Source organism: Sesamum indicum, linkage group LG13 (genome assembly GCF_000512975.1).
Source record: "Sesamum indicum cultivar Zhongzhi No. 13 linkage group LG13, S_indicum_v1.0, whole genome shotgun sequence".
NCBI lineage: Eukaryota > Viridiplantae > Streptophyta > Magnoliopsida > Lamiales > Pedaliaceae > Sesamum > Sesamum indicum.
In genome coordinates this window covers 3,618,402-3,643,293 of record NC_026157.1, presented here as the reverse complement: position 1 = coordinate 3,643,293, position 24,892 = coordinate 3,618,402, and the positions used below count along the sequence as shown (strand labels likewise).

The following is a 24,892-nucleotide window of genomic DNA, read 5'->3' as shown; positions in this document are numbered from 1 at the left end:
ACACCTTGCAGGAAGATCTTTCGGACATGGACAGCTGGTCTGAAGATGAAATAGAAGTATGTGATGCTATACTATTCATGAGCAGTTTATGTCTTGATGCAGTCAGTGCATTATGTTTTACTTAGGTCTCTTGCAAGGCAAATACATCCTAGCCAAAAAATTCTGTCATTCTTTATTTTCTATTTTGGATATGACATATTTGATATGTAATAATGAAGACCATAAGCTGCCATTGGTGTGTTGTGTACACTTCAGTTTACAGGACACATTTGATATCTGACTTCACTTGGTTCCCCCTTCTTTTTTTATGGTCACTAATGATCTAGGTTATTGTCAGTTGTCTGCTAGTAACCATAAGCTGTTTATCAAGGAACTGAAGGGTCACTCCATCTTGTAATTTTGTTTACTTTTGTTGAATACTTTGAATAAAATGTTATTTGCTACCAGTGTCTACAATTTGCTGTGTGAAGAGAAGCATGTATCTACTGACAATTTCTATGTGGTAACTCGATCCCAAATTCAGATGTCCTCAGAGAATGATAAACCAGTAACGTGGCAACTGAGTACAGTCCTATTTTTTAGTTCAAAACCTGAAATCCACCCGCATGATTGAGTTGTTTATCTTTCTGCTTTGTGATTTCACATAAAGGTTTGGGTTTGTCAGTTTCTTATTTCGCTCATGGAACTCTCTATGTTTATTGAAATGGTACTCGGTCAATGAATTTCATTAACATTTGCTAATCTAGACTAGCATTCATGATCATCTTGGTCATTTCTACTCCTTCTGGCATGGAGGACTGACTAAGAAATTCCTCTTGCAGGACAATGTTGATTCCGTGTCTGAGAAGCATAAAATGTTGTTATCCTTGGCAAATACAGGCTCTTTGTCTGAGAAAGACAAAAAATTGCTAGCATTAGCAAATATGGGATACACTGTGGAAGAGGCTTCAATAGCTATGGACAGATGTGGTGTGTAATAAAATGCTACCTATTCTCCCTTATTTTTAGGCTGTCATCAGTGATCAAATCATGTTTTCGACAGGCATTCCCTTTACTACATGATCTGCTTGTCTCATTTTTTGAATGTTTTTTGTTTGTGGTGAGGCAACAATGACAACTGTGTATCTGAACTTGTCAATTCTTCCATACACAATAATCTCACCTGAGTTGTGGCATGGGTTGAATGGTATTTTCAGAATGATGTATGTGCTTATTTTGCGATGATAATGTACATGGAATGCTTGGAAGATAGTTATATTTTTATTTTTTTAAAAATTAAGGTTATGTGTTTGAAATGATTCCTTGAATTTAAGGTTAACTTGTGACAAATTGACACTACAATTAGCTTTGGTTATCATGTCCTGGAACAGTTCTAAACCTCTGACAATGACAGGATGAAGATATTTGCTACGTTTCATGTTCATACTCCCTCTATTTCTCACTCATTATCTTTTTGCAAACTTACCCATAAAATTAAAGATGTCCTTTGCAAACTAAAGTCATCCTTTTCAATTTTGAATTTGCTGATGTCTTTTGGATTTCTTCTGCATTCATATTTGATGTTTAGCTCAGTAATTAGCACATAATATATGTTTGGTTTCCTATTGTTCTTGGTGCAAACTTGTATTATGAGTCTGTTCATAAACAATCTTGAAATTTTAATATGAATGTTTTATCTTGTAGTGGTTTATCATTTTTAGTTTCCATAAAGAAATCTTGGAATGTTTGAGATGGATGTTGTATCTTGCAGTGGATTATCATTTTTAACCTGGCAAATAAAGTAATCTGTACAGAAGTTCTTTGACGTTGGTCACAGTTCCAATGCTGATTGCTGAATCTGAGGCAAGATGGGGCCATTACTAGTCTTGTGGTTTTAAGATTAATTCTTACTTCTTTGTCTCCTGCGCCCTTTTTTTATTGCACTCAATATTCGCTATATCATTCTATGTAGACTTGCAAATAAGATTGCAGTGGGAAGCCTTAGTAGTTCTTAAATTGTCAGATGCTCGCGTTGAACTTGTTAGACACGCATACCATACGCCACGCATGCGTATTGGCATGCTTGAAAGTGGAAGAAATAGAGTAACATTTTATCTTAAAGCTAAGAAATCTTCAAAATAATTTTCTGGATGTATATTGTTTCAGGCCAAGAGGCTCCAGTTGCTGTTTTAACTGATTTTATATGTGCTGCTCAAATGGCTAGAGAAGCAGACTGTTATTTGCCTGAAGATGATCTCAAGGTTAACTTTCTTCCCATTTATTCAGTATATATGCTTAGAATATTTAAACTCTATGAAAACTAAGGGTGAATTAGTTGAGATCTGATATTTCAGCATCAATTAATTTTATAAAATTTTAACTGACCATTTTTCTACCATATCTTCACAGCCAAAGCATCTTTATAGTGGAAACAGCACAAACAAGAAGAGAAAGTTTTATGAGATGTGCCGAAAGAAAAACGTAACCGAGGAGACAATTCGTCTGCCTAACCCAATGATAGGGTTTGGTGTACCTTCTCAACATCCTGAACATATTAACCGTTCTTTGCCAGAAGCAGCTAGAGGACCGCCGTACTTTTATTATGAAAATGTGGCCCTTGCCCCCAAGGGAGTCTGGGACACTATATCCCGATTTCTCTACGAGGTTGAACCAGAGTTTGTTGATTCAAAGTATTTTTGCGCCACTGCAAGAAAAAGAGGCTATGTTCATAATCTGCCTATTGAAAACAGATTTCCTCTCATTCCCCTCCCACCTCTTACCATCCATCAAGCATTTCCATTGTCAAGAAAGTGGTGGCCTTCTTGGGATACACGAGATAAACTGAATTGCATACAAACTGCCATTGGGAGTGCAAAACTGACGGAGAGAATCCGCAATGCTCTAGAGAGGTATGACGGTGACCCGCCTGAAACAGTGCAAAGATTTGTTCTCGAACAGTGCCGCAAGTGGAACTTAGTTTGGGTGGGCAGGAACAAGGTTGCCCCTCTGGAACCTGATGAAGTGGAGATGTTATTGGGCTTTCCAAAGAACCACACAAGGGGAGGTGGGATAAGTAGGACCGACAGATATAAATCTCTTGGAAACTCTTTTCAGGTTTGAAATTATCCCATCTTTCTCAGTAAAATAATCTTATGTTTCCTAGCTGTTTCTTTCTTTTTGGACATACAGTGCGGTGCAGTTTGTTGGGATTTTTGTTGACCATTTCAATTTTCTTCAATATGTTCCAATAGCAAAATTTTGGTCGTGATCCTGATACATTGCACTCAATTTCAATATAGGTTGACACGGTGGCTTATCATCTGTCTGTCTTGAAGGACATATTCCCAAACGGCATAAACCTCTTGTCTCTTTTCTCTGGAATCGGTGGTGCAGAGGTTGCACTTCACCGACTAGGTATTAAACTGAAGAATGTAGTTTCAGTTGAGAAATCCAAAGTGAACAGAGACATAGTGAAGAGTTGGTGGGAGCAGACTAACCAGAGGGGAAACTTGATTGACTTTGATGATGTTCAACAAATTGACGGTGAGAGATTAGAGCAGATAATCGACAGCATAGGTGGGTTTGATCTGGTTGTTGGTGGAAGCCCCTGCAACAATCTGGCAGGAAGCAATAGGGTGAGCAGGGATGGTTTGGAGGGTAAAGAATCGTCACTTTTCTATGATTATGTTCGTATATTAGATTTAGTCAAGTGCCTTATGAGTGGCAGGCAAGTGTAACTTGGGTTGAATGCAGATTGTTTTGGCACCTTTTTGCCAAATGTTAATTATTTCTGTTTCTTGCTGACCCTGTTAATAATTTTGCTTCATTGGACTGCAGCTCCATTCTTTTCCCTGTTCAATGCTAGTCTCAGAACTGTACCATAAAACATTGTTCTTCAATGTAACTAGTTACTGTGCTACGACTTCAACTATTTTCGTCTTTTTTTTTTTTTACAAGTCGTCTGGAGGTTCTGGTTTCAAGAATCACCACTAGCCACGGCGTGTTACCCATTATTAACTTCACGATTATTTATAAATTATCCATCAATTCAGTTCTCATTATGTAGAAAAAAATTGAATCTTAATCAATATAAGCGAGAGAATAAAAAAAAGTTCAAAATTTTGCTTCGTTTCTTTTGATTTTGCTCTTCCATGAGGAAGATGAAGAAAATATAAAAACAGATAACTAAAATATTTTGCAAAAATTTGACGTGAACAAATTGCATTTGAATTTAAGGATTCAAAATTATTTGCAATAATAAATTTATTTGAATATTTTTAAATTTTAAATATAATTTGATGATTAAGAATAAATATTAAATTTTTTAATGAATTGTTGGAACTCCATTCTTGAAATTCAAATATAATCATCAAAATACAGCCTAAAAAATAATTAAATAGGATTGTAGTAGAGGTGAGAGCAGGGGTAGAGTTCCGGGTAGTGGGTATTAATGGTAGTAACCAATTAACCATGGGTGTGTTATTATATTACCATAGGCGTGGGTTACTTTTTTCAATTTCGACTGATATTAATTAATACTCTCACCCATCTCTTCACTTGCCTTCCGCTTCTGGTTCCTCGGAAGCGTCCCTCTCTCTCTCTCACTTTTATATATTAATGCACATAAACTGTTGTCGTTGTTGTTGTTGTGATCATTTCTTAGAGAGAGAAGAAACAAAACTTTTCTGAGAGAGCAGACACTGTGTTTGGTCAAATCGCCCGGGAAGAGGAGCATTTCTGTTCTGTCCTTTTTGCTTGGAGAACGACGACGTACGCTGCCGTTATCGCTTCTTCCCTTGAATTTCTAGTATTGTTTTGACATTTTACGTTGTGGATTTCTGGTTTTTATAGATCTAGATGTAATGGTTGAGCAATGCATGTTCTTTCGATGGCCACATTCGTGAAACTACTTTTTAGGGTTTTAGATTCGCATCTTCCGTGCGACTTTGCTTATTTTATGCCTGTATGGGCAGTTCTGTTTCGCGGAGAAAAATTATTTACTGGTTTGCTGCCTGTACAACTATACGAACTAAGAATGTGGTGTGTATTAGGCATTGTTGTTGATGCATGCATCTTTATAAATGCGTAATAAAGTATTATTTTATCAACTCTGGAATTAGGAATTCCACGTTAGGTATATTCCCCTTTATATGTGTTGTATTGTCCTGTGGTTTGAGACAATTGTTTCCCTTATTTCTTCTGGCAGTTAGCCTAATAATCAACTAATCTTATATGAATTTCCTTCTTTTTCTTTGAGAAGAATTTTATATGTGTTTCTGATCTTTGTTTTACTTTTCTTTGGGATTGCATTTGTTCATTCTACAGGATACTTAAGAGGGAAGCTCTGATATGGCTGCCACTGCCTCATCTGCTAGTGTACGGTATGCGCCGGAGGACCCCACCCTCCCAAAACCATGGAGAGGACTTGTTGATTGTAAGACTGGATATTTGTACTTCTGGAATCCAGAGACCAATATAACCCAATATGAGAGACCTGTTGCCTCCTTGCATGCAACCGCTCTACCGTCTCAAGAATCTCTGAGTTCATCTGTTCAAACGACCCCAGGACACTGCTGGAAAAATGAAAGTGAAGACAGATATAACCAAGGTAGCAATGGTGGCTCAGAGAAGGTTGCTTCTGGAGCAGGAACTAATCAGGTGTCTGAAGTAGTTATTTCATACATTTTCTGCATTTTGTATTTATGCAAAGTTTGTTCCAGAAATAGAAAGTTTTCTTATATAAGACATAAGTTTTGCATATTGAATTAAGAAATATAGATCCACACTGTTACATCTCACTTCTTTTTAGATGAACTTTAAAAGTAATTGTTACTTTTTTTTCTTTGGCATCTTGTGTAACTTAGCTCTAATATAATTGGAATGGTTGATTTTACAATCATATGCTTGAGCAATGTGAATTTACGAAGACTGATGAGTTGTATTTTTCTTTTATCTTCTTTGCTTTAGACTGCCAGAATCCGATCAGATTACTCACTGAATGATCCAAATTTGAGAACTGGCACTGCACATGGGCCATTTGCATCTAAAGGTGCAGAAACTGGTTTGTCTGCCGAGTCTTATCGTCTTCGCCATGAAATTACTGTAACTGTAAGCATCTATATCATTCCATACAATTATGTATTCCTAATATTTATATGACTTAACTTTTTAAAGAGGTGCTGTCTGTTCATGACTTCATGTGGAACCAGATATTTCTTGAGCTAGATCTATCCAAGCCCCTTAGCACTTACCCTGAATCTGGCTCCACTAGTGTTGGAATCATGCTTAATCAAGAGTTGAAATCTGACTTAGAATCTATTGTGCTAGTGGTGCAGATTTTGAAGGAAAAGTAAAGACCTTTTACCGTTTTACCCACTAATATGGTTTGATTTGATAAATTTCTACTAATACTTATACTGTTTAGTGTATATGAATGCATTTCTTCTGAAACTGTCAGCATAGACAGTACCAGAAGTAGCAGAGATGTTTGGCTAGTCATTTTATTTATTCTTCTGTGGAGTTATATGGGTCTTCAATTGGATTTCTTATATCCTACTGTAGTTTGGGTAGATCTTTATACTTGTTTTCCAAGCCTGTTATTTTTTGGCTTGAAGTAATTTCATTATCTAACTCAGTCAAGTTGTTTATGGTTAATCTTCCTTTTGTTATTTTGCCTGCATGCGTTCCTTTTTTTGTGATTCTGACTTATTATTAATTAAATCTTTTATTTAATAAATTTTAATCGGCTGGCTGTACTCAACTTGATAGGGAGATAATGTGCCCCAGCCATTCTCCTCATTTGAAGCCACTGGTTTTCCTTCAGAGATTTTACGGGAGGTATGCAACCAATTCATTTTTTTATATTTCTTGGCCATTAGATGCATTTACAAAGCTGGACTATTAATCAAATAAGCCTTCTACAATGTTCAAATACAACTGGAGGCACACTGTGAACTTAAAAACTCATGCTCAGATTTTTCTGCCAGAGGTGCGATATTTGCTCCAGAGAGGAGCCAAATGTCGTACACTGTGCTCTCCCCTTTGGGTGCTTTCATATAATTGGATTGACCTCGTTGGGGACCAATTTATGTGACTGGTTTTCTGATTCTTCGGGGCTCAGCCAGGACTTGTCTTGGTTGTGATTCACTCTGCCCTTGGTCTGGATAGAAGAAGAGGCATCCTCCTCTCTTGCTTGCTTCAGCAAGTAGTGCCTGGCTTTATTGGAGGTTGATGCTTCTTCTTTCCTCGGCCACTTGCATAATTTCAAAAAGCTTATCATAAACTTTGAACCCTACCTTTCTCATAAGGATCGTGGTTCCCCCCCCACATTTTCCAGGTAAAAAGTGCTGGCTTTTCTGCTCCAACTCCAATCCAGGCGCAATCATGGCCCATTGCTCTTCGAGGTCGTGATATAGTTGCCATTGCTAAGACAGGGTCTGGCAAGACTTTGGGTTACTTGATTCCTGGATTTATTCATTTGAAACAAAGGCATAATAATCCTAAATTAGGCCCAACGGTTTTGGTTCTCTCACCAACAAGAGAGTTGGCTACTCAGATACAAGATGAAGCTGTGAAGTTCGGAAAATCATCTAGGATATCTTGTACGGTATGACTTCGGCAATGCCCTCTTCATAGTTTGCAAATTTGATTTTGTGCTGGGATAAAGTTGCCTTAGTCTCGCACAATTAAAACCATGCTCTGGAGTGGTTATATTATTTCTTGAAATCTCCTTTCTGTATGATTTCCCTTTTGGGAATTGAGTTCTATTGTTTTCTTCGTGTACAGTCCATATGAACAATTTTTTTTCTTTTTATTGTTGGTGACACAGTAAGTATATGATCATGTTATTTGTCAACTTTCAATGTCTCTAATATTTTGCTGATATTAGCTCTGATCTTTTTTCTGATGAAGTGTTTATATGGAGGTGCACCTAAAGGTCCTCAGTTGAAAGACTTGGACAGAGGTGTGGATGTTGTGGTGGCTACTCCTGGTCGATTGAATGATATTCTGGAGATGAATAGAGTTAGCCTCCATCAAGTGTCATATTTGGTATTAGATGAGGCAGACAGGATGCTGGACATGGGTTTTGAACCCCAGATAAGGAAAATTGTGAAGGAGGTGCCTTCTCGTAGGCAAACCCTGATGTACACGGCGACATGGCCGAAGGAAGTGCGCAGAATTGCTGCTGATTTACTGGTTAACCCCGTTCAAGTTAACATCGGAAATGTTGATGAGCTTGCTGCGAACAAATCAATAACCCAGGTATCTTTTTGAACGATTTCTCATCTTGGTTTCATCTTTTTATATACTTGATGTGATCTTTCTCCGATTTGGCTGCTTCCGAGGTATTGTGTTGAATTAACTTGGTATTTCATTGCAGTATGTTGAAGTTTTATCACCAATGGATAAGCGCCGACGCCTGGAACAAATATTGAGATCTCAAGAACCAGGATCAAAGATAATTATTTTCTGCTCTACAAAGAAAATGTGCGACCACCTTGCAGGTAACCTAACCCGGCAATTTGGAGCTGCTGCTATTCATGGTGACAAATCTCAGGGTGAGAGGGATCATGTTTTGAATCAATTTCGCACGGGAAGGTCCCCGGTGCTTGTAGCCACTGATGTTGCTGCTCGAGGACTGGACATTAAGGATATCAGGTTGGTGGCTCTGTAATAGCCATACCTTCAGTTGTTTGGTTAGACTACTGCACATGCCTGAAAAATAAAAACCTAAAAATGATTTTAGAGAATTTCAGCTGTGATATGGCCCATAGTGTTAACACTAATCGTTCTCATACCTGATGAATATGTTTGTTGCAGCGAATGTTTCTTTTATTTATTTTTTTGTTTTTTGAATAATTTTAGCACTCAAGCCTCAACGCATGTTTACTATTTTTTTTTTTTTTCATGTTCGTCATCCCATTAAATGAGCCTTTATCATCTGTCTCAAGCATTTTTCTGGATACAACCTTATAATTAAGATTCTTTTGCAATAAGACACAACGTGGCACACTTGTGTTTCATTGTGATTCATCTTATGTGATGATAGGATCTATCCAATCGCAGGGTGGTGATAAATTATGACTTCCCAACAGGAATAGAGGACTATGTTCACAGAATTGGAAGAACTGGACGAGCAGGTGCCACTGGGGTGGCTTATACTTTTTTCTGTGACCAAGATGCAAGACATGCATCAGATCTTGTCAAACTTTTAGAAGGAGCAAACCAAAAGGTTCCTGTTGAAGTTCGTGATATGGCTTCACGTGGTGGTGGAATGGGAAGGGGAAGGCGCCAGTGGAGCTCTGGCCCTAGTGGACAGTTTGATTCCTCGTACAGTGGAAGGGATGGGGGAAGGGGAGGTTGGGGCATGTCATCATCTCCAGATAGAGGTCTTTCCGGCGGTTATGACTACAAGCAGCATGAAAGGTATATTTTTGTTTTTCTTTGTCCCATCTAGACCCCCCTTTAGCTCTTCTTCAGTTTATATATGGCATGGCAATGGTCTTTTATTTGCTTGCTCGCAAATGTCAAGTCTGTAGTTTAAGATCGTGTTTTTTTATGCTCACAGACATGGTGCTGGATCCTTTGAACAAGACACGAATGCTACAGGAAGCTTCCATTATAAGAGCTTTCACGAGAGCATGATGGCTGCTGCAAAAGATGGAGGTACAAGTGGCAGTAGCCCCAACAGGAATTTTGGATGGGTTGAGAACCAAGGTAGAGCCCGTAGCCGTAGCCCTGAGAGATTTGGTGGAGCAGCTCCTACCAGACGTAGTTTTCATGAAACTATGATGGAGCAGGCTCGACCATTGCCATCTACCAATGAGCAAACCTTACCTCATGGCAATGCTAATACGAAGGAATCTAAGAGTTGTGATGGCCCACAGAGTCATTGTGAGCAATCAATCTCCACACCTGATGTTAACGAAAAGGAAACTGTTGGAGCATCACATAACAATGCTGGGCAGGAATTGGGAGAATCATCTCCCAGGCAATCAGGAAATGAAGAGTTTGGCCATGGATTAGACACCAATGACCGGGATGAGGAAGATAAAGGTATGCTGTTAGCAGAAGAAAACAGGGTAAGCCCAGAGGATAATGCATCATCATGAACATCAAAATGAGGATCCACAGCCTTGTTGCATCTCACTTGCTTTTGATTTTGATTTTGTTCCCCATGCTTTGACGCTGTAATTACTTTTGCTTTTAGCATCTTAGCAGCTGTTGGGGGATTCATATTGTGCAAGTAAGACTTTGAATACTTGGTGGTTGAATTTCGGCCCCTGAAGGTGTATGTCTGATAAACAGTATCAAACTGTCGGAATTTTTGCTGGACATTTGTGTGCTGTAGCAGGTACAAGCATACAGGAGGGGGCTATAGGCAGAAACGCTAATGCCATAGATGATGGTCGTCTCAGTTCTTTTTGTTGTAAATGTAAATCTATGGTTGGTCAGTAATTAGGTTTTGTTGCTTGAAATTGTCATTTACAGGATGTGTTTGGTGCCATGTGAAAATGAGATGTGCTCCTAGATCTTTTATTTCTCTGATTTCTGTATTGGGGAAGTTTGATGATTTGGTTATGTACATATTCATTCGCCCACTTGAGTGTTATGCATGTATATGAGAAGGTATAAATGACTCCAGACTATTTAATTACAAATGCTTTCAGTTAGAAGTAAAAATCAATTTAAGAAGTGGATTTTGGATTGTGAATAATTGTGAAAAAAGTCATAAACAGAATCGCAGATATGTAAAGCAACCAATGTAATGAAAGTCTTATGATCAAGAAACGGGAAAATAGAGGAAAATTTGTCTAGGTGGAATAAAATGCTCAATGAGCTTATTATCAATTTAGTTGGTATAAAAGTATCACACCCACACGTATAAAATACAAATCTGAATTTTTTCACTTAATCCGTCGTAACTACCTTAAGACTGAAATATACAAGCTGCCACATTAATTGTAACATCACAAGAGTCAGGTAACAATTAAGGGAAAAAAATTGAGTATAAAACTAAGAATGTCCCACAATTTCTATGTCATTTAAAGTAGACATGAAAATTGACCCAAATTTTAAACAGGCCTATACATAGTCTTCCCGTGATCGCTCCAAGAATCAATTGAGTTGAAACCAATCCTCAAAGCAAAGCTTGCAGTTCAGTGAATCCCAACCCCCCCCCCCCAAAAGTGATTCATCCTGTCGGAGCTTTAATACTTGCTAATCGTTACATTTTTCCGCAACACCAAGTGCAATTATTGCGACTCCTTAAGCAACTTTCGCTTTGATCCTCTTTGCTCTCGAGTACAAGAAAACTCCAGCAAGAGCCAAGGCAGTTCCTAAGTTCATTAAATCGTAATGCATGTGAGAGAGAGATAGAGAGGGAGGGAGGGAGATAAAAGATTAAGATCAGAGCATATCTACATACCTAGGGAATTTATTGGTGACACAGGTGTCTGAAAGAAGATTACTGAAGATACAATGACAACCACTCTCTTCACACTGTTTCCTACTGCGTGTGTCACTGGTGACACCATCTGTAATATCATATAGGAAACCTGCCCACAAGAAACAGATGAAATTACTGTGCCCTTCGAGCTTGAGGCTAAGTGATTTGCATGGTTTGAGTTATGGTGTGATTCTGTATTATTGTATCCTTTTTCAGCGTCTACAACAATAGAATTTGGACAGAACGAGGCTCTAGACTCGTTCAATTCTCATCTAAGAGAAGGATTTAGCTAAGATTGTGGGTGTGCAGAATGCAATTTAGAAATATCATTCTTAGATGGCGTTACTCAAATGATGCAAAAAGTAGGGTGAGAGTGTATGGCACCTCACCTGTTGGTAGGTATGGAAGCAGAAGCCAGAGAGAATCAATCTTATACACAAATCTTTGACGTTGAAACCTTGAGTTGCCTGAAACCAAAGTTAGATGAATTAACCATTAATAATGAATTTCAGGGATACTGGAAAAGGAACCAGAGCATTTTAAGTTAGAAACTCTGCTTTTAATATGCTACTTACCAAGAATGAAGGACTAAACTTGACACCTTCCAGGAGAATGGCAGAAGGCGCCAGAAATAAAAATGATATGATTGTTATAATGGAGAAGAGATTGATATTATCCAGAGTTTCCTGTAATTAAGAAAGGAAAAGTACGTTTTAGTTTAGTTACAATGCATGCAGAAGCTCTTGAGGAACTTTTTGCACCTGAAGAACTGTACCTCCTTTCTGACCATCAGCTTTTTACTAAACACATTTCGTGTTTGGTTGGTAAGGTTAGAAGCCATTGCACTTCCAAAACCTATCCTGTTAAAAGAAATCTATCATCAGGCTACAACTTACAGGAAATGATTTTCTTGATGTTCACTTGCAATTAGCTTCATACCAGTTGAAAGAGGCCTCAGTGAATGATGCCAATGCTACGCCACCGACAATAGGCACGAGAGAAGAAACAACCCATATTGAGGGTCTCTGTGCGATCAAATGTAAGTCAAATGTCTTAAAATAATAAAGCATCGAACAATTAATTTGCGTTGAACAGCAACGTTCGACTAGAGTAATTTTAGTGTTTCATCCTCACTGCTTAACTTGCGTACTTTACATTTTCTATTTGCTTGTATGTTCATTTTCTAAGTGGAAATAAAGTAAACTGCAGTACATATAGCGAAGAAAAACCTCCGACTATTCATGTGAAAAGTTTGTCATGGTTATTACCTTCTGCATAATGATAAAATGCATCTTAACAATTAAATGTTCCTACTAAGTACAATCGCTTTCCGGCTCAAAATCAGAATATATGCTTTCTAGAATTCCTCATATGTGAGCATGCAGATTGTCAAAGAATTGGAATGCCATTTGAAACATATCAGCCACGAAATGGGAGAAGTATAAAATCCTAAATAAGCTGCAAATCCAATAGTGCCATTTATGATGCAGTACTTTGAAGAGCAAAAACGTAAACACAGACATAAAATCACACTTGCATGCAGCATATAAATATCAAAGTAGATTCTATACTCCAATGACATGAGAACAAATGCTTGTACCTCTCCAAAATAAAGTGCAGAAAGCAAGACTGTGAAGAAAGGTTCCATTGCCTTGATTGTGTGTGTAAATGAAACAGCCACTTTCCCGAGACTGACATTTGTTAAAAGGTTACCCACTGTGTGCCCAAGAGCAAGTAGTAAGATTGCTGCAAACTAAACAAAGATATCCAGAATAAACATCTAAGGCAAAAACATGAAGAAGAGTCATTTGCACCATTCAAAATGATGAAAAACATTACCTGAGACCTACTAACTTTAGGTTTGGGATGCAGATTTAACGCCCACATCAGAAGTATCAGAACTGTTCCACAACCAAACTGGAAGGCCGTTACTGTTGCAGGAAATGGATAAACCTTCAGAACCTGTAATGAAAATTCATTGAAGCTAATATCATTATATTGTACAAGGCTACATGCAACAGACTGACATTCCTTGTACTATATCCTACAACAAAAAGCATGAAAAAAGAAAGAAAAACAGGAAGGAAAAGGGACCTGTTTGTTGTAGATGTTGAAGTAAATGTTCAACAGATACCAGATTGCAAACATGGATCCAAGCTGCAAAATCCTGATCCTTTCATCAATACTAGTTACCTCATTTCTGCTTTCGGGGAGAGCTGCCGATCTGACTTTGAACTCATGGGGTGTCTTGCTAGCCAACTTATACGAACTGGTTCTGCTGTTAGAATTTGAAGTTGAAGGTAAAGAAAAGCCATAGTTGTGGAATGTACAATCATAAGATTTCAGAAAATTGCACTGGTAAATGGGAGAGTTGGAATTTCGGAATGGTTGCTTTACAGAAGAGAAAGATGGTTTGGAAGGGGAGAGAGGCAATGTATAGATCCCCATTTCTTGATTCCGCTCAAAGATAATGAAGTTCTGAAGCCTTCTACCAGCTTTAAGGGTGCATAATTTGGTTGACAATTTCAATTAGAATTTGCATGTGTAGTACGGAATATTGATTTTTCAGTATCTTTGCTAGAAAGAAAAAACAATGAAAAATTCATTTGTGGTTTGAAATACCTATCATACAGAATTTTCTGTACCAACATGTACTCGTGCATGTGTAAACTTAACCAAAAAAGTCTGTGTCTTATCGTTGAAGATAAAACTGTTTGATTCAAGAATTGAACATGTGGCCTTCACCCCATAGCCGAGGGTTTAACTGTTACATCAACAACTTGAACCAAGTATGAAACTGTAAATTCAAGATCTAAGGTCCTTTTACCATGATAAAACCGAGCCTGAAAGGAGTTTTGTCCAGGAAAATGAAAAGATCCTGAAATGAGATCTCAGCCAATTTTGGATTTGGTGATGAGTGGTAGTGGTGAATTAGGAGGTTTTTAGAACGTGTGGATGGCAGGGTTTTAGCTCTAGCTATCAGGTTTTTCCAAGATGCTTAGCTGAACAAGGAACAGAAGAATGTGGAAACCAGAACTCCTCTCGACTATCAAATTACCAGTCATATGTATTGTGGACCTAGTACAGACAAACTACTCTGCGTTTCAACAGTTCCCATGATTCAAAATCAAAGTGGTCCAGGCCTTTGCAAGAGTATGACCTTCACCATAGAATTAATCATGGCCCCAGTTCAAATTTGTGAGTGAAATCAACTCAAATATCCACTGCTCACCTTTTCTCACCTCTATCGCTGAGAAAAATTATTTCCATATCCATAGCATAACTCGCATCAGTCTGTGTAGTGAAGAAATTAGCCATCCTGAGCCCCAGGCCATATCTGAATGAGCTTAAGCCTGCCAATATAACTGACGGGACAAATATAATCACCATTTTCACAGGGGTCTTTAAAACTGGCTTTCCATTTCTCCGCAACACAAGCTCCAGAATCTCCATTAGACTGGGCTCCGTTGGTAAGGGTGTCTTCCTGACAGAGAGAATGAATTCCCTCCACAAATAATAGTTCAAAAACACTTGAATTTAGAGGAAAACAGAGAAGAATTGAAAAGAAAAATGCTCTTCTGATTGCAACTACCAAATCCCCTTCCATTCCGACAGCAAAAGCACATCAGTAAAAATCAATCCTGGCCGTACCGGCCCAATACCCATCTTGCTTCAATACTTTTGCAGCAGAAGGAATAGCCAAACAAGGTTGAGTTACGTCAAGTAAATCCCAAGGATTCTCGCCCCACAAATCCTCCCTCGGAGAAATCAACATACACATGAAATCCACTCGACTAAAGCTTCTCAACAAGTGAGCGAAATTCCCCAACATTATTAATCACCATGACTGTAACTTCTGGTTTGGTTTGATGAATAAGCAGGAAAACCACTTACATCATCACTGCTTCCTGTAGCTCAAGCCCGGTGTGCCAACCGAAAGGATTTCAGATGAATCTGAATGCCTAAACGCACGGCAAACGGCTTTGCGAAAACACATTTTTCCAATACTTCACAGCGTATGATGGCCAGGATCAAGTGGTAATATTGTTAGGATTTTAGGCTAATTTTGGATCAGGCGATCATCATTCACAGGGAAAAAATGAAAATCTATAAACGATTCTATAAATCTGCCTGTGATGATAAATTTATGCATAATCAAGGGAAAATCAGATGAATACTCTTTTAAGAGGAGGCAAGGAAGGAAGACAAACTCAAAAGGATTGAAGAGAGGAGTGGAAGCAGCAATTTTTTGGCGCGAGGAGACAATATTTGACGCATTTGGACCATTATCAAAGTATGTAAATAGATTTGGGTGTTATCTCGCAGACAAATGCATGAACGCCACTGGAACAATATCCTCTGAAAACTCATATCCAAGCTCGCGAGACATGTGGCAATATATTATAAAGTAAATATTCATACATCATCATATTCGTGGGGAATTAGAGAAAAGACAATGAAAAGGTAATGGAATCTAAAATTCATCAAAATAGAAATAGAAAAGGACAGCTGCCTTTCCCAGAGTCTCTTATTCGGGCAACTCCAAACACAAGAAGTATCAATTCATCACATCATGAGTGAATGGCGGGCTATTATCCTATCAACTTCCTCAATGTACGATCTCGTCCTAACTCAGAATGGAGAAATGTGGCAAGATCCATCAAAGTCAGAATACAACTTGCGCGTAATTGTTATCCTTGACATTGATAACCCATTCAATATCTCATCACAGATAAATGGTACTTTTGGTCTGGAAGGTTCTCACGACAGTAGGATCTCTCTGTTTGGAAGAGAGTGGGTGCTGTACGATGAACAACTTCAGCTTCTCTCCCTCTATAGTTCCAATATTACTATCCGCTTCAAAATTCAGATTCGAACTTTAATTATGTGCTGGAGAGTGAAGTTTTGTCGCAAGATTTTGAGCAACAGCATCAATGAATTCTTCAGTGCTCAAGTAGAACTCCCTCAGCACCCTGCACATAAACCTGATTTCTCAGAAACCGGAAACAGATATTATTTGCACTGAGAACTATGAGAAACGGCCAACAAGAATGAAGCCATAAGGTTTTAGATAGCTGTTAACACCATATATTGTGCAGTGCTCCAAGTAATTGAATCTTGAAAATGTTAAACCAGTTACTGTTCAAGATGAATTGATTTCTTCCTCAGGCTTCCCCTAACAATCTTTTCTTTTATTTGGATATAAGTATGGTCTTTGGGTGATTCATTTTTCATTGAAGCATAGTAATCAAACACAAACATGAAAGCAAAATCATTATAAGTGCATCATAACATAAAAATGAGTAACAAAAGAGCAATTTTGTGATATCAATTTGGTGTCAGAGCATGAATCATTTACTAGAAATCATTAAAGCACCACTTACTTTGGTCCATGAATCAGAATAGCAAGATCTTTCGTCATCTTTCCTGACTCCACTGTCTCAATGCATGCTGCTTCTAGCTTTTGAGCAAAATCTAGCAGCTTTTGATTTTCATCAAGCTTGGCTCTGATAGAGATGATGGGCATAATGAATTACTAAACAATTAGAAGATTCAAGCACGTGATTTTAGGTTTTATAAGCACACAACACTGCAGGTGGTTAGAATTAAGTAGCAACTCATCCAGAAAACTACAGGTCCAGAAACAGGCACCCCACTCCCAAATACACAAATATATATGATGCAGAGCAGCAGATAAAAACTAACCGATGTTCTAATCCTCGTGTCCATGCGAATATGGAAGCAATACTGTTGGTGCTGGTTTCTTGTCCCTTTTGATGTAGCCTAAAATGACGGGTTACAGTCCCATGAGCTGCCTCAGCTTCTAACGTTTTTCCATCACCCGACAACTGCCAAGCGGACATGACAGATTCACAAATGTCACAGAAGTAAACAGATATGATGCGCTAGATCACGAATTTTCCAAATAAGGACTGACCAGAACAGAAGTCATGAGCCCAAGAGAACCAAATCCTGCACAGAGCAAAGCCCATCGGCCAATGTTCAAACATCATTATAGAATTTGCAAAGCATGAAGATCTTGGGTGGAGGAAATCAAAGTCATATCAGAAGATAATGGGCCTGCTGACATCTTTGATTTGGTGTACCCATTTTGTGCACATTAAGGAACACAGATTATAACTTTAAATGTAATAACCTAGGGTTTATCCACAAGATAAGAGTAATAAAATCATCAAAATAATTGGAAACCCATGGGAGATATGACCATATTATGCATGGATAATTTATTGCCAAGCTTAAATCACCTTGAGCAAGTAAATCACTCTGGACGTCTCCATCATAGTTCTTACATGCCCAAACATATCCACCTTCACTCTTGAGCGCATAGGCCACCATGTCATCAATCAAGCGATGCTCATACCTGAAAGGAGCAAAGAACACCCCGTAAAAAGTCCACAGAATGCGATAGTGTATGGAGCAACTTTACATCACAGACAAAAAAAAAAATAACCATATAGAATGTTCTTCAAATTTTTCCTTCCATCTTTCTTCATATACCTCCTGAAATATGTCCTTGAACCTGCAATAATGAAAATCTGAATGTGAATATTCTAACAAAAAGTTAAAAACATTCCTTGTTATAAATGATAATACACTCTGTGGTTTACAAAAAAAACAAAAGGATAAAATATTTTACCTGCCGTCATACTTCTTAAGAATGGTATTTTTTGTACTCAAATAGAGAGGCCACTTCTTCCCAAATGCCATTGCCATTGATGATTCCGCAAATGCTCGGATAGACTGATAGATTTTCATAAGAAATTTTATAAGGGGCAAACAATTGGATATGTACATCAACAGAAATCGCAAATTTGGTGGTACATCACTAAATGGACGGACCTGATCAACATTATACATAGCAAGGGCAATGCCTGGTCCTTTAAAATCATAGACTTCCAGTTCTAAGGGTCTATTCCCATCTTCTGGCTCTGAGGAATAAACAGAAAAATTTTCCTTCTAAGCACTCATTTTTCTAGAAATAAAGCTTCAATTGCATTTCACTAAACCACTTTAACATAATCAACTAACCAAAAATGAGCTTAAGTTTTCCAGATCCCTGTATTACTGTATCAGTGGCACGATACTGATCACCAAAGGCATGTCTGCCGATACAAATGGGTTTCTTCCAGCCTGCAAAATGAGGTCTCAATGGCTACGTGCATGAATTATTTCACTTTTATTCACAAAATAGGAAGCAGAATGTTACCAGGAACAATTCTGGGAATATTTCGACAAAGGATAGGCTCGCGGAAAACAGTTCCTAGAGAAAAGTAATATGAGAAGATATACAACAGGAGAAGTCGAAATGGTGATATTTTGAGACTGAACGATAGCATATTTGTACACACAGACCATTTAATATGTTTCTGATTGTGCCGTTGGGACTTCTCCACATAGCTTTTAGTCCAAATTCCTTCACTCTGCTCTCATCTGAAACAACAAGATTAAACTTCTTTGTGTTTCCTAATAATCAAATAAATATCAAATAGAGCAAGAAATATTAAGTATAAGTAACCTGGAGTAATTGTAGCACATTTTATGGCAACATTATACCTGGAGAAAATTCAGAATGAAAAGATGAGGTTTTATCATAATAAAATTATATATTTTAGGGAAAACTTCATCTATTCAGGAATATAAAAGACAAGATCCTCACTGGTGTAATATAACTGTCTATCGGTATCCTTTTTATTTTCTCTATGAAGAACTAGAATTTGAATATTCAACCAGAAACTTCTAATCGCCAATGTTAAATTTCACCTGTAGGAGTCATGAATAAAGTACTTTACTATCTTTCATTGTTAACATGATGTTGCCAAATGAAAGTTCCTCAAAGATGTCCCTTATAGATAATGTATTACAAGGGGAAAAAAAGAAAGAAACAAGCAGCCCTTATCTATTTCTTGACTTTCAATGCTTATCGCAAGGGTGAGCAGCAGCCTAAAATTCATAGCATTTCAAAAAAAGCATCTTTTCCTTCTAAGTTTTATGTAAAACCACTTCCACAAAATACACCACTTTTCCTTTTTTTTTTTTTTGATGGGGAAAATACACCACTTAACCACCAGCAAATTGAAGTTTTATTTTCACATACTCCAATTTGTCTATCGCTAAGTGATACGGAGAAGAGATAATCGCAGTCATCAATGAGGTTTCAGCAGTAGCTCAAACCCTGAGAGAAAGAAAATAAATAAATAAATAATAATAATAATAATATATGTGCGTATGTATGTACACACCACTCGTCAGTAACGCTAAACATAACTATTAGCTCCAAACCACACCTAAAGTTCCCTACTTCAGCTACAAAAGGAATAACCTAATAAATGTCACCCTAATCTAATCATCTCGACCGACTAAGCACAAAATGTTTACACTTGAAAAGCAAGCAAGCTTTGACTCGCAATGAAATGCTCAATAGGAAAATACCAGTAACCTATGAACTTACTTAAGGGCAGCCTCTGCACTCTCCACAGTAACTTTGTCATCAGTTGCATCCCGGTTCAATATCCCTAAGTCGAAATACTTTATATCCAATTCAACATGCGGAAATATCAACTGCGTTCCGGGAAACAAACAACTGAATGTCACTTATCAGACCAACAATAAGAACACGATAAGTGCGTGCTAGTAATTCAGAGCTCGCACCTTGTCTTTAATCATTTTCCATATGACCCGGGTCATCTCATCACCTAAAATCGCCAAAAACGAATAGAATTGATATCAAGATAGCAACAACAACAACCAAATATCATTGGTACTAATTCTTTTCAAGTACCGTCCATTTCGACGACGGGGTTCTGAACTCGAACCTTTTCGTTAGCTGCAGCAGCCGCGAAGCAGCGAATGGAAGCATTGGGGAAGCGAGTAGAGAGAGAAAGGCGCTTCCCGAGAAACATCTCACCGGAAAGTTGCGGATAGTGGGGTGTTGATAGAGTAGGGTTTCTAAGGGCAATAAATGATGGTGAGGAGAGAGCAGCGGTGGCGCCGATCATGGCGGTGGGAAGTAGCCGGGGGCGGAGTGCAAGCATTTGTTAGAGGGTTTATTGCTTTATAAGTAAAAATTACGCCGTTGGGTTTTATTTTTTGGGACGGCGTTTTGTATGATGTTGATTAGTAATGGATCGTGAATGTTTGCGGCATGTTTGGTTTGAACTTTTAGATTATGATGATTAACAAAAAAGTCTAATTATAAAAAGTATTAATATAATTATTCAATTACTTTGCCGAATCATTGTGTTTACTTTGAGGTGGTTATAAACAGAATACATGCAGAAGAATCTCCTTTCTCTTGGAAGGGAGTATTTATATTTGTCATTGACTCAATAAATAATAAAAGAAAAAAGAGAAAAGTGATATATTATTTAATATGATATGGGCCTTTATGTATTTGAAATTCGACAAATGTATAAAAATCAATTTTTGGGCCAAGCTTAGTAATAAGAATCCCAACATCATCTTCAAATGCACGGATGAATTGAATGAAACCCACATGTGAATGTACAATTGGAACACAACTATAAACACTCTACTTGTTAAGGTATACATTTTTATAAATTTTTGACCTTTTATTATCATATTACACTCCTTTATTAGAATCATTATCTGACCTGTGGGTAGTATCCCATCAGAACGACGCGGGCTCTCATAACTTTGTGTTTTTAGGCTATTTTTTAATCTCAAAGTATTGGAGGAAGGTCAATTCATGATGATCATAATACATTGTCTGATAACTTCGATTCTCTCTTATGTGGCTATAATTTACTTGACAAGGGCGAACCACTAATTTTACGTTTTCTAACGAGCCCACTCAAAGTACTGTAAATCGACATGATTGTCTTGGCAAAATGTGTGTGTACCATGCAACTAAATTGTGAGATGACACAAGGTACCCACCCAAACAGTGCATTGATTGTGGTCAGTTAGCACAAGTGCCCATAAAATTTGCAAGAATGAAAGTTTTTTTCAAGTAAATAGGGATTGTATTTCAGAATTGAATAGTTGCAAAACCCAATAGATTTCTGTGGACTGAGTATGAGTTTCATCCTGTGAGTAGAACAAATGCACTCTATTTCTCAACTCAATCCAACTGCAACCTCCACTTTTCTTGATTCCTTTCTGGTTCATCAATTCTCTTGTACTCATAACATCAACCCATCGCCCTCCTGATGCATATACATTAGACAGGAGAATGTATCCTCCGGGCTTTGTCTCTGCAAGTTCTGAGAGCTTTTCTGCAGTCCTCTTAGCTAAAGTCTCGTTGCCGTAGGTTTTACAACCGCTGAGCAGAGCTGCCCATGCATTTGCTTCAGCTTCGCAGGGCATATTTCTGATGAACTTTTCAGCCTCACAAAGACGTCCAGATCGAGACAGTATGTCTACAATACTATTGTAGTGCCTCTCGTTTGGTTTGATACCGTAAACCTTCTCCATTGAATTGAAGTAGCTTAGTCCTTTATCAACTAAACCACAATGGGAGCAAGCAAATAAAACCGACGAAAGGACCAGCTCATTTGGTGGAACAGATGAGTTCCGTTCCATTTCTTCAAACAGGTGCAGTGATTCCTCCGCAAATCCGTTTTCTGCTAGCCCTTGAATCATAGCAGTCCATACAACCTCATTCTTTGTGGGCATCCTGTTAAAGATTTTTTTAGAGCTTTTGATACTTCCAGATTTTGCGTACATATCAACAAGTGCAGTCCCGACAAAGATGTCATGATGAAAGCCGAATTTTACAGCTTTTGCATGCGCGTACTTACCTTTTTCTAGTGAGGCTAAGCTTGCACAAGCTTTTAAAACACTTGAAAAAGTGGATTTATTTGGCTGTTCTCCAGACAAAATCATCTCATTAAACACTTCAAATGCTTCATCAAAATTGTCAACAGCTAAGTGACCAGCGATCAATGAGTTCCAGGATATGTTATTCTTCTGAGGTATACAGTTGAACAGCTTTGTAGCTTCTGCAAGTTGGCCATTCAAACTATAACCAGAAACCATCGAATTCCAACAGACGACGTTCTTCTCTGGAAGCAAGTCAAACACCAAGCGTCCATCTTTAGTATTTCCACATTTGCAATACAAGTCAACAAGTGAGCTACCAACAAACATATTTGTCCCCATACCGATCTTCATAACATGAGCATGAATATTCCTTCCAGCTTGCAGAGCCTCCAGACTGGCCAGTGCACTAATTACACTAGAATAGCACGATTCATTCGGTTTAAACCTCTCCTGAACCATCTCTTGAAACAGCCTTACAGCCTCTTCTGCATTGCCACTCTGACTAAACCTTGCTATCATTGCACTCCAAGTAACTTCATTTCTTTCTGGCATCTCATCAAAAATCCTACGAGCTTCCCTTAAGTCGCCCATCTCAACATACATGTCGAGTATTGTGGTCCAAGAAACCACATCCTTTTCTTCCATCCTATCAAATGTTCTCCTTGCATAGTCCATTTCGCCCAACCTCAAAAAGAATGTAACTAAAGAATTTGAAACACATACATCATCCTCGAATCCAACCTTAATAATCAACGCGATAACACCTTTTCCTAATTCAAGATCACCTAACTCTATACAGGCTTTAACAATAGACGTAAAAGTAATATCATTAGGCAAAACCCCAGAACGAAGCATCTTCTTATACAGCTCCATTGCTCGAAAACTTAGCCCGTTTTGGAGAAGCCCACTAATCGTTGCCGTCCATGAGAAAACATTCAAAAACGGGTTTCTCTCGAAATAAAACATTGCCTCATCTACATATCCATGTTTCAATAAACCAGAAACCAACGCGGTCCAAGAAACCTCATTTCTTTCGGGCATTTCATCAAACAACCGACACGCGTTTATCACATTCCCCCACTGAAGATTTGCGTTAATCAAACAGTTGTGAACAACCAAATTGAACCCTTTAAACTCCTTCAACATCTGGTCAATTTCGAACGATTTCCTCGAGTCTAAATACATAATGAGTAATTTAACGGCTATGTATTTCTGGGATGATTGACCCATTTTGATCAAATGGCAGTGGAGGGCATTTCCATGACGGATTAACCTCTCGTTTGTGTAATTCTCAAGCAGAGTAACGCTTTTTCTGATGAACGCCTTGAGGCTTTTTCTCGAGCTTATGGAGAAGAGAGTGCTGAACATATTTCTCATTCTGAAGAGAGGTCGTTAAGTTAGTTGGTGAGAACTGGACAGGTTGATTTTAAATTACAGTTCAATACCTCTTATAAACACAACATCATCAATCTACAAACATTACAAATTTAAATAAAATGATATAGATGATTCCCTCTAATGCACTAAAATAGATTTACGTGTTATTACACCAAATTTTAAAGAATGAACGGCTAATAACCGTATTCACATTCTTGGCAAGGAAATTTACATTAATAATGATCAAGAGTAATAATTTAGGACAACCACTATTAGCTACTAAGATCTTAACGTTGATATTTAATGAATAAGCGAAAGTATTCTTACAGTTGCCAACATTTCATTGTTCTCAATTTAATGTGCCCTTACAGAAGAAAAAAAAATCCCAAAGTTGTGTCTTTTCTGGGGAAAAGATTTAACAAAAAGGACCAAAAGGTTACAAAATTATGAAATTAGGAAATAAAGTAAGGAAATTAAAACAAAATGTCCACTTCCATTTATTACAACAGTTGCATTTATGATTTTCAAAGATGCGTAGGACGTGTTTGTTTGTCAAATAATTCTTATTTCATCGCATCATATTGGACTGAGATAAATATATATTTGACTGTAGAAAATATTTTCTCATCTCAAAAAGAATATCTCAAATGTATTTTTACTATTTTTAAGAAAATTAATACATCATATCAACTATAATTATTATATAATTTTTAATATACAATACATTTTAGTCGTCAAATCAATTGTAATTAGACATCACACTCTTATTTGGTCATTGTTAAGACTTCAATTATCAAATAGTTCATGGGGCTACATATGGACCAAGTCCTATTACAAGTGACTTAGGGGCCACTTGCGTCCATTAGACATCACATGCGACTATGTACCCCTAATTTAATAAGTGTTATTGGATGTGTAATTGAGCAATTCAAATCTGTATTTTGCATGTAAATATAGATCTACTGTATTATTTGATCCAATTTTTTTAATAATTTTTTTATTAAATTTCATGAAAAACTACGTTATAATAGCTGCCACATTTTTGTAGTTTTTAATCACACGTCAATTATTATTTTTATTATTATCATTATCTAATTATCCGTCATGCCCATTTATTGATAGTGAGAATGGATTAATTTTGGAATTTAGCTATGAAATGCATTTGTAAAATCTACATGATCAATTATGAAATTGTGAATTTAAATGTTGTAATTATTTTTCTAAATTTATTATTTTAAAATTAATTATCTCATAATAAATTATCTTATAATCAATTATATAATT

The 24,892-nt window shown here is 37.5% G+C and overlaps 5 protein-coding genes across 7 annotated transcripts in view; 2 read left to right on the top strand and 3 right to left on the bottom strand.

Annotated features, from left to right (window-relative positions):
- LOC105176352 (DNA (cytosine-5)-methyltransferase DRM2) overlaps window positions 1–3,910 on the top strand; it is a 6,306-nt gene extending 2,396 nt beyond the window's left edge. The window contains exons 7-11 of the mRNA XM_011099124.2: window positions 1–56; window positions 822–969; window positions 2,146–2,240; window positions 2,389–3,093; window positions 3,279–3,910. The exon at window positions 1–56 is cut by the window's left edge and continues 52 nt beyond it. Coding sequence (XP_011097426.1) covers window positions 1–56; window positions 822–969; window positions 2,146–2,240; window positions 2,389–3,093; window positions 3,279–3,716 — 1,442 coding nt within the window. The 3' untranslated portion in view covers window positions 3,717–3,910. The remainder of the gene's footprint in view (window positions 57–821; window positions 970–2,145; window positions 2,241–2,388; window positions 3,094–3,278) is intronic.
- LOC105176351 (ATP-dependent RNA helicase-like protein DB10) lies at window positions 4,470–10,580 on the top strand. The gene is made up of 10 exons (XM_011099123.2): window positions 4,470–4,749; window positions 5,305–5,637; window positions 5,947–6,087; window positions 6,748–6,816; window positions 7,316–7,585; window positions 7,891–8,241; window positions 8,360–8,637; window positions 9,046–9,405; window positions 9,548–10,061; window positions 10,190–10,580. The coding sequence occupies exons 2-10, from the start codon at window positions 5,329–5,331 to the stop codon at window positions 10,235–10,237; spliced, it is 2,340 nt and encodes a 779-aa protein (XP_011097425.1). The 5' UTR covers window positions 4,470–4,749; window positions 5,305–5,328; the 3' UTR covers window positions 10,238–10,580.
- LOC105176350 (phosphoenolpyruvate/phosphate translocator 2, chloroplastic) lies at window positions 10,863–15,719 on the bottom strand. 2 transcript variants are annotated; one of them, XM_011099122.2, is made up of 10 exons: window positions 14,661–15,719; window positions 13,523–13,706; window positions 13,268–13,390; window positions 13,029–13,181; window positions 12,368–12,453; window positions 12,204–12,288; window positions 12,004–12,114; window positions 11,818–11,895; window positions 11,408–11,537; window positions 10,863–11,318 (listed from the first exon to the last, which is right to left on the bottom strand). In XM_011099122.2, exons 1-10 carry the CDS (start codon window positions 14,879–14,881, stop codon window positions 11,248–11,250), a joined length of 1,242 nt encoding a protein of 413 aa, XP_011097424.2. In that variant the 5' UTR covers window positions 14,882–15,719; the 3' UTR covers window positions 10,863–11,247. The 2 variants fall into 2 exon arrangements, with proteins under 2 accessions (XP_011097424.2, XP_020554297.1); XM_020698638.1 differs by having other exon boundaries at window positions 14,671–14,732.
- Window positions 15,808–20,585, bottom strand: LOC105176349 (isocitrate dehydrogenase [NADP], chloroplastic/mitochondrial). Of its 2 annotated transcripts, none has more exons than XM_011099120.2 (15): window positions 20,229–20,585; window positions 20,099–20,142; window positions 19,899–20,008; window positions 18,966–19,003; window positions 18,803–18,880; window positions 18,657–18,710; window positions 18,479–18,580; window positions 18,290–18,378; window positions 18,087–18,190; window positions 17,901–17,969; window positions 17,695–17,810; window positions 17,367–17,401; window positions 17,135–17,277; window positions 16,813–16,935; window positions 15,808–16,401 (listed from the first exon to the last, which is right to left on the bottom strand). In XM_011099120.2, exons 1-15 carry the CDS (start codon window positions 20,479–20,481, stop codon window positions 16,308–16,310), a joined length of 1,452 nt encoding a protein of 483 aa, XP_011097422.1. In that variant the 5' UTR covers window positions 20,482–20,585; the 3' UTR covers window positions 15,808–16,307. The 2 variants fall into 2 exon arrangements, with proteins under 2 accessions (XP_011097422.1, XP_011097423.1); XM_011099121.2 differs by having other exon boundaries at window positions 15,815–16,401; window positions 20,263–20,403.
- LOC105176348 (pentatricopeptide repeat-containing protein At2g21090-like) lies at window positions 21,338–23,662 on the bottom strand. The gene has a single exon (XM_011099119.2). The coding sequence runs from the start codon at window positions 23,606–23,608 to the stop codon at window positions 21,416–21,418; it is 2,193 nt and encodes a 730-aa protein (XP_011097421.1). The 5' UTR covers window positions 23,609–23,662; the 3' UTR covers window positions 21,338–21,415.

Excerpts from the sequence above, each read along its gene's own strand:
- LOC105176351 (XM_011099123.2), top strand. The coding sequence starts at position 5,329 with ATGGCTGCCACTGCCTCATCTGCTAGTGTACGGTATGCGCCGGAGGAC. Across the intron at positions 5,638-5,946 it reads CTGGAGCAGGAACTAATCAG|ACTGCCAGAATCCGATCAGA; the intron begins GTGTCTGAAGTA and ends TCTTTGCTTTAG. Across the intron at positions 8,242-8,359 it reads CGAACAAATCAATAACCCAG|TATGTTGAAGTTTTATCACC; the intron begins GTATCTTTTTGA and ends ATTTCATTGCAG.
- LOC105176350 (XM_011099122.2), bottom strand. The coding sequence starts at position 14,881 with ATGGAGATTCTGGAGCTTGTGTTGCGGAGAAATGGAAAGCCAGTTTTA. Across the intron at positions 12,115-12,203 it reads AGCTGATGGTCAGAAAGGAG|GAAACTCTGGATAATATCAA; the intron begins GTACAGTTCTTC and ends TCTTAATTACAG. Across the intron at positions 11,896-12,003 it reads AGTTTAGTCCTTCATTCTTG|GCAACTCAAGGTTTCAACGT; the intron begins GTAAGTAGCATA and ends CTTTGGTTTCAG.
- LOC105176349 (XM_011099120.2), bottom strand. The coding sequence starts at position 20,481 with ATGCTTGCACTCCGCCCCCGGCTACTTCCCACCGCCATGATCGGCGCC. Across the intron at positions 18,379-18,478 it reads AAAACTTAAGCTCATTTTTG|AGCCAGAAGATGGGAATAGA; the intron begins GTTAGTTGATTA and ends TTTATTCCTCAG. Across the intron at positions 17,402-17,694 it reads GAGTGATTTACTTGCTCAAG|GATTTGGTTCTCTTGGGCTC; the intron begins GTGATTTAAGCT and ends TGCTCTGTGCAG.
- LOC105176348 (XM_011099119.2), bottom strand. The coding sequence starts at position 23,608 with ATGAGAAATATGTTCAGCACTCTCTTCTCCATAAGCTCGAGAAAAAGC.